General features: G+C 44.3%; 2 protein-coding genes and 1 long non-coding RNA gene across 3 annotated transcripts; 1 reads left to right on the forward strand and 2 right to left on the reverse strand.

Annotated features, from left to right (window-relative positions):
• Positions 1–30: 30 nt before the first annotated feature.
• On the reverse strand, positions 31–5,755 carry LOC127143353 (uncharacterized). Its single transcript, XR_007814704.1, has 3 exons — positions 5,308–5,755; positions 899–989; positions 31–146 (listed from the first exon to the last, which is right to left on the reverse strand). It is a non-coding gene; the product is annotated as an uncharacterized LOC127143353 (long non-coding RNA).
• A 265-nt stretch (positions 5,756–6,020) lies between these two features.
• On the forward strand, positions 6,021–9,105 carry polr3glb (RNA polymerase III subunit GL b). Its single transcript, XM_018678772.2, has 8 exons — positions 6,021–6,194; positions 6,709–6,919; positions 7,021–7,150; positions 7,434–7,502; positions 8,093–8,149; positions 8,256–8,350; positions 8,552–8,671; positions 8,774–9,105. The coding sequence occupies exons 2-8, from the start codon at positions 6,806–6,808 to the stop codon at positions 8,858–8,860; spliced, it is 672 nt and encodes a 223-aa protein (XP_018534288.1). The 5' UTR covers positions 6,021–6,194; positions 6,709–6,805; the 3' UTR covers positions 8,861–9,105.
• On the reverse strand, positions 9,102–11,902 carry LOC108884714 (GTPase IMAP family member 2-like). The gene is given in 3 exon segments (XM_018678773.2): positions 9,102–10,748; positions 10,751–10,783; positions 11,893–11,902. Coding segments are annotated over 3 exon segments (693 nt in total). The 3' UTR covers positions 9,102–10,098.
• Positions 11,903–12,022: the final 120 nt, after the last annotated feature.

Consider the following 12,022-nt stretch of genomic DNA (forward strand, 5'->3'; position numbering starts at 1 on the left):
CTCCACGGTAACACCATTCCGCCTCCAGGTGATGGAGATAGGCCCCTCCCCCTCTACCTGACAGTCCAGCAGCAGGGGGCGGTCCCTCACTGCGATGACATCAGCGGGTTCTTTGAGGAAGGCCAGCTCTGAGGCTCCGCCCACACCTGAGAGGAGGAGACCGGTGAGAGGAGGAGCTTCAGTGTCTGAGGTCATCAATTAATACCTCATCAATAATCATCTGGTCTGATTGATCTGTGACAGGTTGTGTTTTCTCTGTCAGAGACTCTGAGGACCAGAACAGACCAGGTCCAGGTCTCCAGGTCTGGAAGGTCTCTAAACCTGATGAAGCCTTTCAAATGAGAAACATCTTCAAGAAACTAAAAGTTTCCTTCAACTTTAGCACAAGACTGATTTTCTATATGTGATCAAACCTAAATATGGTTGTTATTATCATTATCGTTGTTGTTTTAATAGTGACACACTCAAAGTGTTGTGGAAACGTGACAAAATTGAATTGAATTGTCAAACATCTAAACATTAATATGAGTTCTTATTAGTTAATAAACTGATCAATAACATCAGTAGACTTTGATTTATCTGAATTCGATCGCAGTTAAAATAACTGGTTTATTTACAGACTCATTTAATTCGGTCATGATTTATTTTATAATTTGTCTAATGAACCGAAACATGAAGATTAACTGATCAATAACTGTATCAACAGTCTGAACCATAACCACTGACATTGATCTGAGGTTTTTCTGCATCAGTTAATCATGGCAGAAAAAAATATGGTTTAATTAGAAAATAACCAACTGAGTTAGCAATGTTAGCATGGTTAGCAATGTTAGCATGGTTAGCCTCTGAGAGCTGTTGTTACACAAATGACAGAAATGTGGAAACAGGAAATACTCACTGAGTCAGAGGATGAATGATGAAGGTGGTGATGGTGATGATGGTGATGATGATGATGATGATGATGATGATGATGATGAAGGATCATTTCACTGTTGATTAGAAAGCAAAAAAGTTCAGTTCAGTCACAGCTGAAGGTCCGTTTGATCCCCAAGGACTGACTCTAGTCCTGGATCAGGATCCCAGTCTGACTGAGACCACAAAGAGGAGGGACAGCAAAGCACCATGGGAGACAGAATCATCTGAGCTGAGCAGATTTCACTTCCTGTTTCCTTTAAAGGTTTAAACTGAGTCTGATCTCAGGGTGAAGCTGCTGCTGACTGGCAGCTCTGACCTCCACCCAAACACTCAGACTGGAGGAGTCTGCAAACAGATGGGTGAAGGGGTGGGGGGGTCAGGTTCAGGTGACCTCTGACCTCTGAGGGTGAAACCTGTTGTCTCCACAGACCTGACAGGATCATTTCTCTCAGTAATGAAAACATATTTAAAATATAAATAAAATCAACGTCACGTCTAAAAACTGAGCCACGATTCCCTCTGTCGTCAGATCGATGGTTTAACTCTGCAGAACAAAGGAACAGTTTGAATCCAACTACAGAACCTGAACCTTTAAGAACCTGGACCTTTATGAACCTGGACCTTTATGAACCTGAACCTATAAGAACCTGGACTTTAAGGCCTTTAAGAACCTGAACATATAAGAACCTGGACCTTTATGAACCTGGACCTTTAAGAACCTGAACATATAAGAACCTGGACCTTTAAGAACCTGGACCTTTATGAACCTGAACCTATAAGAACCTGGACTTTAAGGCCTTTAAGAACCTGAACATATAAGAACCTGGACCTTTAAGAACCTGAACCTATAAGAACCTGATAGAACCTAATAACACATTTATTTCATCTGTTTTTCCCGTTGGTCAGTGAATGCATCATTTTCTGTCTCCGTCTTTTCAACTTGAACTTGGTGGAGGCGACTTTCCCAGGCTCCCCCACCCTCTCATCCACTCCTCCCCCCATCACATCACTCAGACGATGGTGTCACCGCTGACACCCTGATCCCAACCTCCCCCCTCCTACACCCACCCCCATCCTGTCCTCCATCTTGTTCTGGTCCCAGCTGGTCTTTGATGACACTGTGGGAGGAGAAAATGAGATGAAGGACGGCAGCAGGACTCCCTGTGACGCCTGGACCCCCAGACCCCCAGAAAACCTCCCACAGACCCTCCTCCAGATCCTCCACCTTCTATAGTGTGAATGAAAACAATAAAGACAACAAAAGTCTGGACCCAGACACAACAGACCCCTTCAAATCCCCAAAAACACCAAAACCACCAGACCCAGCAGACGGCCTCGTTCTGCAGCTGCTTCACTTCTTCACTCTCACGGTTTTTATGTTCTGATGAATCATCTCTCATCTGCTGCCCTACATCAGCTTCAACTTCAAGTTCAGGTTCAAGTTCAAGTTCAGGGTCTGTAGGAACAAAGGGATCTGGACCAGAAAGATGTTTACCAGCTCTGACTCAGAGGATTTAAAGTTTCTGACTGAAAACTGAGAATGTTTTACTCAGGAAACCAAAATTTCTCCTGAATCAGAACCATCCAGACTAACTCTGGTCTGAGCCAGAACTGGGCCACAGCCGGGCCGAGTGCTGATTCAGTCCAAACACACAACCAAAGTCTGAACCAACCAAGACGAAGACCACAACCAGTCACATGCAGTTCTCTGAACCGGACCCTGAACCACAATCAGAATGATTATTTTCCCAGTCACTGACCAGGACTAGAACTAGGACCAGAGCAGCAGACCCTGGTCCACAGTCAGACTGTATGAACAGAATCTGATACAGAACTGGTTAAACTCCCAGAAAAGTCAAATTTGTGGACAGAAGTGTCACAGATTCTGGACTGGGGATGAGTCAGGCTCCAGGATCAGACTCTGGGTACCAACACTGGACCACAGCTGGATCGAGTGCTGTTTGACCTGAACCAGAACCCAGTTTATTCTCTGGTTCCTAAACTCAAGTCAACTCAGTGGTGAACTCAGACCCACTGAGGAACTTGGACTGGTTTGATCTGGTCTGTAAACTGACTGAACTGAACTGACTGACTGAAGCCAGATCAGATCCAAGTCTGAGGACGTAAAGATGTCTCAGTCCAGCAGTGATACTGGTCTGACAGGGAGCCAGTACTGGTCTTGGTTCTGCTCATTAACACTGATTCACCCTGTCTTTCTGCCCTGGGTTCTGTCTGTCAGGTTGACTCAGTTTAGACACAGGAGGCAGTGGTCGCCATAGTCCTGAAACCAGACCTACAGCCCTGTCCAGGTCCAGGTCCAGACCCAGGCCCAGGCGCAGGTTCAGACTGTGTCTATCAGAACCTCTGTGAACTCACTGAGTCTGATTCAGATGATTTTTGTAGATGAGGGTTGGTACTGTTTCTGTCTCTGTAGGACAGAGGACCTGAAGACCTGAAGACCTGAGGACCTGGGCAGACACTCAGACCTGCAGTGTGATGATCTGATGACGGATCAGTTTCCTGTGTGACCCAACGGTCTCAGACTGCAGATTCAGGATTAAGTCACACGCCTCCCATCTGGGTCCTCATTATAAAGGGGGGGGGTTCATTTAAAACACTGGAGCAGACAGTCCACCCCCCTCCTCACCCCCCTCCCCCTCCGCACCATGACCTGCCCTCCAAATCCCTAAAATCCCTCTCGGCCCCTAAAGGTCATGAGAGTCATGAGAGTTCCCCCCCCACAGTGTAGACTGTGACCATGAACGTGGGTTTCACGGTGGCAACAGCGACAATGACCCTCCCCCCACAGACCAGTGAAGACAAACAGCTCTAAATCCTTCATCAGAAACACGTCTGAGTTTGGATCAGACCCCCCCCCCCCCCCCCTTTCACTTCCTGCCCCCCCAGGCACAACTCTCTCTACTGTTAATTGGTTAATTGAGTCTAATTAAGAAGCTGCTGAGTCACTTCCTGTTTCAGTTTTTGTCTGTTTCCTGGTCTTTGTTGGTTCTGGTTTTCTTGAATCCTCCTGAACCTCAGAGTCCAGAACCAGACCTGGACTCTGAGTCACAGGAGGATTTATTAATCAACCCACTGATTGATTCAATCATTAATAATCAGTCACACACTGAAAACTCTGTTTACACTGGAGACAGAACTCCTCAGCTCCCAGAATGCACTGCAAGATCCTGGACCAGACCTGATCCTGAACCACAGACCTGATCCTGGACCACAGACCTGATTCTGAACCACAGACCCAGTTGTATTGACCTGCAGGTAACCATAGCAACAGAACCACTGGAACCTCCTCCTGAACCCAGACCTGGTCTCAGACACACACCAGCTGGTCCTGGATCAGTTTCACCTCTATCTGACTCAGCTGCCAGGGCTGAAGTAACTGAGTACATTTACTGGAGTAATGAGCTCAGCTGAAGTACTCTGAGTTTTACTGCATTACATTCATCAGAATAACTTTACTGTGAAGATGAAACTGAACATCTGAATAATAGATTACTGATTACTGCTCTGTAACCGCAGCAGCTGCTGAGGCCTCAGAGTGAAGAGCTGAACTTCATCATCATCAACTTCAGTTCATCAAGTTCAAGAGCAAAACACACACACTCACTCACTCACACACACACACACACACACACACACACACACCCACACACAGACCGTCTGTATGAAAATGAGGCTGATGAATATGTAGAGAGTCTGAGTCTGATTCACTCTGTCACACTTTACTATTAAAACTGTTTTTACCATTAGCAGCAGCAACATTAGTGTTAATATGAATATTAATGTTATTTCTCACCATCACAGAATAAAACCTGTTAAATGAAGTTGATTCTTCATCTGATTTTTTTCAGTTCAGATTCAGATTTAAACTGTTTTCACTGAACTGAGCTTCATTTAGATTTAAAACAGAAACATGATATAAATATTTAATATAATAAATATAAATATAAATTTATATCAACTGATATAAAATATATTTAAACTGATGTAAAATATAGAAACTGTTATTTAAGCTCCTGTGAGTGGAGACAGACTCATGTAGAACAGGAAGAAATAAACATTTAAATTCCTGATGTTTGATCAGAACTGATCCTGATTTAACTCATGACAAGATCACAGATCAATAAATCACAGATCAATAAATCTGCTCTGAATTTTACAGTTTACTTTTCCTGTGAAACATTTAAATCATCATGTGAATATTTGTCCTGATGATGAGTGATGATCTGATCTGAGGTCTGTGTTCAGACTGCAGCTGCTTCATGTTTCACAATAATAATATTAATAATAATAATAAAAGTTATTCGACAATAAAATCAGAGAAAAATTATCAATAATCAATAAGAAATAGAATAAATGAGGTTTGTATCAGACCTGAGCAGCAGATCAGCAGCAGCAGCGTCGTCCAGCTCCACATCATCTTCATCTTTAAATCCAAACCATCAGAAACATCACACAGAAATAATCACTCTTCTTCTTCTGTTTCTCCTGTTCCTCTTCTTCTTTAAATCCTCTTTTCCTCCTTCTTTTCTTCCTCTCGTCCTTCTGGTTGATCCTTTCTCCTCAGTGAGGACAGACTCAGACTCTCAGAGATCAGGATCCAGCTGAGTCTCCTGAAGACCTGATCAAACTGATCCACACTGACTGACGGAGGGGGGGAGGAGACTCAGGGGAGAGGGGAGGAGTCTGAGGGACCACAGGGACGGGGGGCGCACTGACCCTGAGGTGAAGTGAGGACGGGGGAAGGAGGGGGGAGGGGTCACTGCTGAGGTCAATGTGGAGGCTGAGGATGATAATGAGAGAGAGGGAGGAGGAAACACGGGGGGGGGGGGGTGAAAAAAGAGGAAAGAAGGATGATGAGAAAAATAAAGAAAAAATAAGTGAAGGGAGATGGCGGAGGATAAATACTCTGTACTGAAGAGTAGAAGTAGAAGTACTATAAGTACTGCAGTACAGAGGAGTATTTATACTTCTTATATACTACTTAGTAGTATAGTAGTATATAAGTATATAACTGCAGTAGTTAACAGGAATAGGAACAGACAGTCGTGGTGTAAAACACTGTCCTGACAGCGGGGGGCGATGGAGGACAGAGGCTGAAGTAGAAGAAGAAGAGGAGGCGGAAGAAGAAGATGGCGGCGCGGACCTGGATGTAAACAAAGATGTGTTATTGTGGCGGGATGCTCCGCTGAGGAGACGAGTCTGAGTCCGTGAGACGAAGAGATGAAACAAGTTTATCTGGAGCTAAACTGAAGTTGAAGGTGAAACACGGCGGCTAAACGAGCTAACTGAGCTAAGGCTGCTAACACTGCTAACGGCTGCTAACAGACCCTAACGCAACCCGTGCTAACAGCTAGCAGAGAGATAACAGATGTTAGCCGCTGTTAGCAGAGGGAGACAGAGGCTGAAACTGTCTGAGCTTCAGTAAAAGTTCAGTTTGATCATTAAACACTTTAACATGAGTTTAATACACAACACAACTCAGGCTAACACCTGTACAGGTGTACCTGGCACCCAGAGTCACCTGAGACTGTGTAACATATCATACTATACCATACCATAACATAACATAACATTACATGATTCGTTTCAACCTTCAGAAGCTGTGACTTGTTTATTTTGTCTGTTGTGTTCATTGTTGTAACAACTGAACACACACCTGTCTGTAATTTTTAAATTTATTTTAGTCTGAAATGAAATGTGTGTGTGTGTGTGTGTGTGTGTGTGTGGACTCAGATGAACAATAAAGTTTGATTCTGTTGTTTGTTGTGTCAGGACCCAGACTCACCTCCAACCAGCTGCACATCTGATCTGCTCTGTCCCGGTCTGTCCTGGTCTGATCCGGTCTGTCCCAGTCTGAGGTTCAGCAGTGATGGCGGGTCGTGGTCGTGGTCGGAGGACGATGAGTTTCAGCATTGACGCCGTTGGCATCAACAGAGGAGACAGTTTACCTCCGTCCATGCAGCAGCCAACGCCTCTGTTCCCTGTAAGACTCAGAGACCAGGTCCCTGTCAGACCTGAACCATCTGACCTGCAGCTCTCCTCTCAGTCACAGCTGATCACACCTGTGTGTCTGTCCTTGTCCAGGTGATGGAGCAGAAACCCCTCCCCCTGGCAGGTGGGGAGGAGGCAGAGTATCTGTTGGCTCTCAAACAGGAGTTCAGAGGAGCCATGAGGAGTCTGCCCTGCTTCATCCAACCAACTGCTGCACACAGAGGTCAGAGGTCACACAGCACATAACACGGTCTGGTCCCAGACCTGAACCTGAACCTGGTTCTGACCTGAACCTGAAAACCAGGTCTGAACCATCAGAGACCAGACGACACGTCCTCACAGAGACACAAACACAACTTCACACACACACACACAACTACACATCACACCAAATCCTACAGTCAGCTGACTGTAGGTCCTGGATCAGCTGATCAATAACCAGTATCAGCATTAATCACCTGGACTTGAGTTTTATTGTGAAGGTCTCGTCTCTGTTTCCTGTCCAGATGTGGAGAGATACTCTGATAAATATCACAGCAGCGAACAGACGGACAGTCTGCTGGACTGGACTCCAGGTGAGATGCTGACATCACTCTGATCAATACACAGGTAGATAGACAGGTGAACAAACAGACAGGTGAGCAGACAGACAGGTTTGTTGAGGTGCTGGGAGCAGACAGTGAAACAGAACAAACAGAAGAAGTGACAGGGCAGGTGACAAAGGCATGATGTGATGAGGGAGCTGGGATCAGGTGTGTGAGTGGGGAGGGAAGGTCAGGTGACTGCTGAGCAGGAACAGGTGAGCAGGTGGAACTGAAGACAAGGAAAACCTCTGAGGACACCTGGTGGACGGATGAAGAATCTCAGGTGTGAGGAGGAGGAGGGACTGAATCAGTCCTGGAGCCTCAGACTGAGTCAGAGCTGAATTCATGTTGATTAATCAAGTTTTAGTAGTGGTACTGTGTACTGTCAGTGTGTACAGTAGTAGTAGTAGTAGCAGTAGCAGTAGCAGTAGTAGTAGCAGTAGTAGTAGTAGTTGTAGTAGTAGCAGTAGTACAGAGAGTAGTAGTAGTAGTAGTAGTAGTTGTAGTAGTTGTAGTAGTACAGACAGTAGTAGTAGTAGTAGTTGTGTGTTGTGGTTTCTAACGTGTTGTTGTGGTTTCAGACTGGAAGAGATTCCCCAGAGAGCTCAGAGTCCGTGTCAGGAAACCTCACAGAGACGGTCAGTAATCTGAGTATTCTGAGTACACACAGTAATCTGAGTACAGTTCAATAGAGTTGGGGACTGAATGACAGATGAGAGGATGAACGTGTCTCTCTCTCCTCAGGCGTCTCGGTGTCAGTCAGTCGCTCTGACAAAGTTCAGTCTGGTCAGAGGAAGAAACGAGTCAAAGAGAAAGAGGAGGTGCTGCTCAAACTGGAGGTGAAACAACATCAGCCTGCTCCTCCTTCTCCTCCTCCTCTTCCTTCTCCCCCTCCTCCCCTCCTCCTCCTCTTCCTTCTCCTCCTCCTCCTCTGTCATCAGCCTGTTCATAAATAAATATCATATGATAAATAAATAACTTTGTTTTACCTGCTGTTCCACCTTAACAGTCATTTCCACCTTAACTGTGTCCTGTGTCAGACTCTGGAGAAGAAGGAGGAGCAGGAGAGTTCAGAGGAAGAGGAGGGAGAGGAGAAGAAGAAACAGGAGGAGGAGGAGGCCGAGGGAGAGGAGGAGTATGACGAGGAAGAGTTTGAGGAGGTGAGAGAAACGATCAATAAACAGTTTGATCAGATATTGATGAGAAGTGATCAGATATTGATCAGATGATTGGGTTTTTCTGTCCCTGTTCGTCGTCTGTAGGAGACAGATTACATCATGTCGTACTTCGATAACGGAGAGGACTTCGGGGGAGACAGTGACGACAACATGGACGAAGCTATTTATTGAAACACAGTCATCAGGTCATGTTGCTTCTGTCCGCGGACAAACCGTCCACATCTGGATTTAAACATGTTTTAATCAAACAGATGAGCTCAACCTGCACTGACACATCTCTAGATCCTTTCTCATGTTTTTAAGCTTTTGTACCAGAGTTTTACCAACATTTTCTCAGTGTTGTTTTATGGTGGTTGTGTAGAGTTTTATCAGTGAGTGTTTGGCTGTTGGAGAAATAAACGGCAGCTACACAAGGAGTTAAAGATGTGTTTATTATAACATGATGTGTTCACTGACCCAGACTGTAGAGGATTGAAGTGACCTGCAGGTGGAGCACTAGACTCACTCTGTCAGAGTCAGGAGATGATCAGCTTCATCATTCACCAATCAATCAATACAATACCAATAATCAAAGAAAACACAACACTGATACAACATACTGCCTTACAACCACACTGCTCTGAATACCCATAGTACATGATGTAGTACATGTTGCAGTACATGATGTGGTACATGATGCGGTACATGATGTAGTACATGATGCAGTACATGATGTGGTACATGATGCAGTACATGATGTAGTACATGTTGCAGTACATGATTCAGTACATGATGCAGTATATGATGTAGTACATGATGCAGTATATGATCTGACAGAGGAGAAAAACCAGCAGGAAATATTCATGTTTGTTAAAGGACGACTGTAAAATTTACAGAGGGACAGTGGGACAGAGTATCACTATAGGACAACAACAGGTCAGAGCAACCCTCCACAAGCGCAACTCACAAAAATTTCAAGAAGTTGAACAAATTGTTATATAGGATCATCACTGAGGGAATCACCTGAGTTCAGACATCCTCTCATCTAATCTGAACACTGTGTCTCTGCTGCTGAGTTCATGTCCGGACTCCTGACTTCTGAACAGAAGACAACAGACAACAGAACACAATCATCACTCCTCATCTGTTTCGACTCAGTGGAGTAAATCCATCATGAGTCACATAGTTCTTGATTCTCCTTCCAGGGAGCATCTGGGAGCTTTTTATCACTGCATGTGGGGACAACTTTGAAGGGGTAGGTGATCAAATTTTAATCAGGTGCAGTTTGTAATTGTTATAGGGGCAGTCTCCAACTTAATTGATCACACCTTGAGTGATGCGTTATCATATGAGTATACTCTCTCATCTCCTAGGTTTCTCCTTCACTGGCTTCCTCTCTTTGTCCATCTCCCTCTTCCTCCAGTATTATCTCACTCTGTATGTGTCTGTAAACATCTGTAGATATTAGAGATGCTATTTGATAAACAACTTAATCCTGCAACCCTCTGACCTGTGCACATTAAATTTTGTGACTGAGAAGATCTTTTCTGATAAAACAATCTTCCTCCCTCAGAGACTGAATCTATTTTCCCAAACAGCTCTTTGACCTGATCTCTGTTTTCCATCTCTCTGTTGTTGAACACATGGTACTTGCCGCTACATTTGCTGAGCAGCTTCCTCAGGTTCTTGTCGTCTCTGATGAACTCCTCCATGTCGGTGTTTTCCAGTTGGTCTCCGTAGGTGAACAGCACCATGGTGTGTTTAGAGACATCAGGACTCAGCAGCTTCTGCAGAGTCTCCAGACCTCCCTGCTCCTGTTCAGTGAATCTTCCGAGCTGGATGGTGAGGAGGAAGACGTGAGGACCTGGAGAGCTCAGATCTACAGCTTTTTCCGGCTCTGCCTTCATCTCCTCTTCAGACAGCTGAGAGCTGAAGAGTCCGGGGGTGTCGACCACAGAGACTCTATGACCCTGAACATCCTCTTCTCTCTTCTCACTGATCAGAGTCAGAGGTCTGGAACTGAACCTACAGTCAAACGCCTTCTTTCCCAGGATGGTGTTTCCTGCTGAACTCTTCCCAACTCCTGACCCACCAGCACCACCCTGAGGTCAGACCCTGAAAACAACAGAGGTTATTAGAGCTGGGACAGTGAGTGAGACCCTCTGACCAAGTACATGGGACATACACTGCATGCCAAATTATTATGCAAGTTGCATTTTTGTGAATATTTTAAAAACTATGTTAACAGTCTTTTTCAAATTTATTAAGAAGTCAGATAGTGAATATATTTCTTCAGATGTGCGGTGTAATATTATGCTTATCAAAGTATTGTAGGCTGTATTTTTAAATTAATGCTGAATCTGCAGAAATGAGTGTGGCAAATTATTATGCAAGTTGGTGATAAGAGCATATAATTTAAAAAACTAGGCACCTTTTACACATTTTATTGATTGAAAATAATAATATTTTCTAAAACTGTATTCAAACTTCAGCAAATAACAACAGTTTTCTTTACAACTGTATACAAAATAAAACTTAATGTCTTTGAAACATTTCAAATATAAGTTGTTTGTTGTTCAATATAACTTCCTTTCCTTTCACAGATGGTCAGAGGTCACTGGTCAACTGATTTTTTTTACTGATGACCTCTTCACTGACATTGTGTGCTGCACCTTGCATGGCTTTCCAAAGCTGCAGCTTTTGACCTGTATTGTGTGCCATCACTGTAAATTGTCTTCTTTATTATTGACCACAAGTTCTCAGACGTGTTGAGATTGGGTGAGCAGGCAAATCAGTTCATGAGGCGATCATCTTTAAAGCCCTGAAATGCCAACTAGTAAGGTCATGCATGAGCACTAGTGTCTTCTTCACTTTAGCTGATTGACTTTTCCACCATGGAAGGAAATTTGTCTTGAGAAAAGTGCAGTACCCCTCAGAATTTACTTTAACACTATCCTGAACCTGGAAAGGGCCAACAAGTTCATCATCAACAATGACAATGGTTGGAGCAGCATGGCCACTTGAAGTCCAATTAGATGCCAACCCATCTGGTCCATCTAGAGTTGCCCAGCACTCATCAGTGAATATAACTTTGGAGAAGTTGGCTTTCATGTATTGTTTAAACCATTCCAATCGTTTTCCCCCATCGTATTTTCTTCAGTGGAGGTCTTGTCTTTGCCTTTTGGACCTTTGCCACTTGTCTTAGTGTCCTACATAGAGTATACCTGGGTACATCATCAAGTCCCACAGCTTTAAAAATGGCCTTACTGGTAACTAAGGGTCTTTTAGCAACCTCTAGTTTGATTCTTGACAGTTCAACAAGCTTTTTCTACTCTTGGTTCTCTCCCATCCTGA

The sequence above is a fragment of the Lates calcarifer genome, linkage group LG15 (assembly GCF_001640805.2).
Source record: "Lates calcarifer isolate ASB-BC8 linkage group LG15, TLL_Latcal_v3, whole genome shotgun sequence".
Classification (NCBI taxonomy): Eukaryota; Metazoa; Chordata; class Actinopteri; family Centropomidae; genus Lates; species Lates calcarifer.

Excerpts from the sequence above, each read along its gene's own strand:
- polr3glb (XM_018678772.2), top strand. The coding sequence starts at position 6,806 with ATGGCGGGTCGTGGTCGTGGTCGGAGGACGATGAGTTTCAGCATTGAC. Across the intron at positions 6,920-7,020 it reads AGCCAACGCCTCTGTTCCCT|GTGATGGAGCAGAAACCCCT; the intron begins GTAAGACTCAGA and ends GTCCTTGTCCAG. Across the intron at positions 8,672-8,773 it reads ACGAGGAAGAGTTTGAGGAG|GAGACAGATTACATCATGTC; the intron begins GTGAGAGAAACG and ends CGTCGTCTGTAG.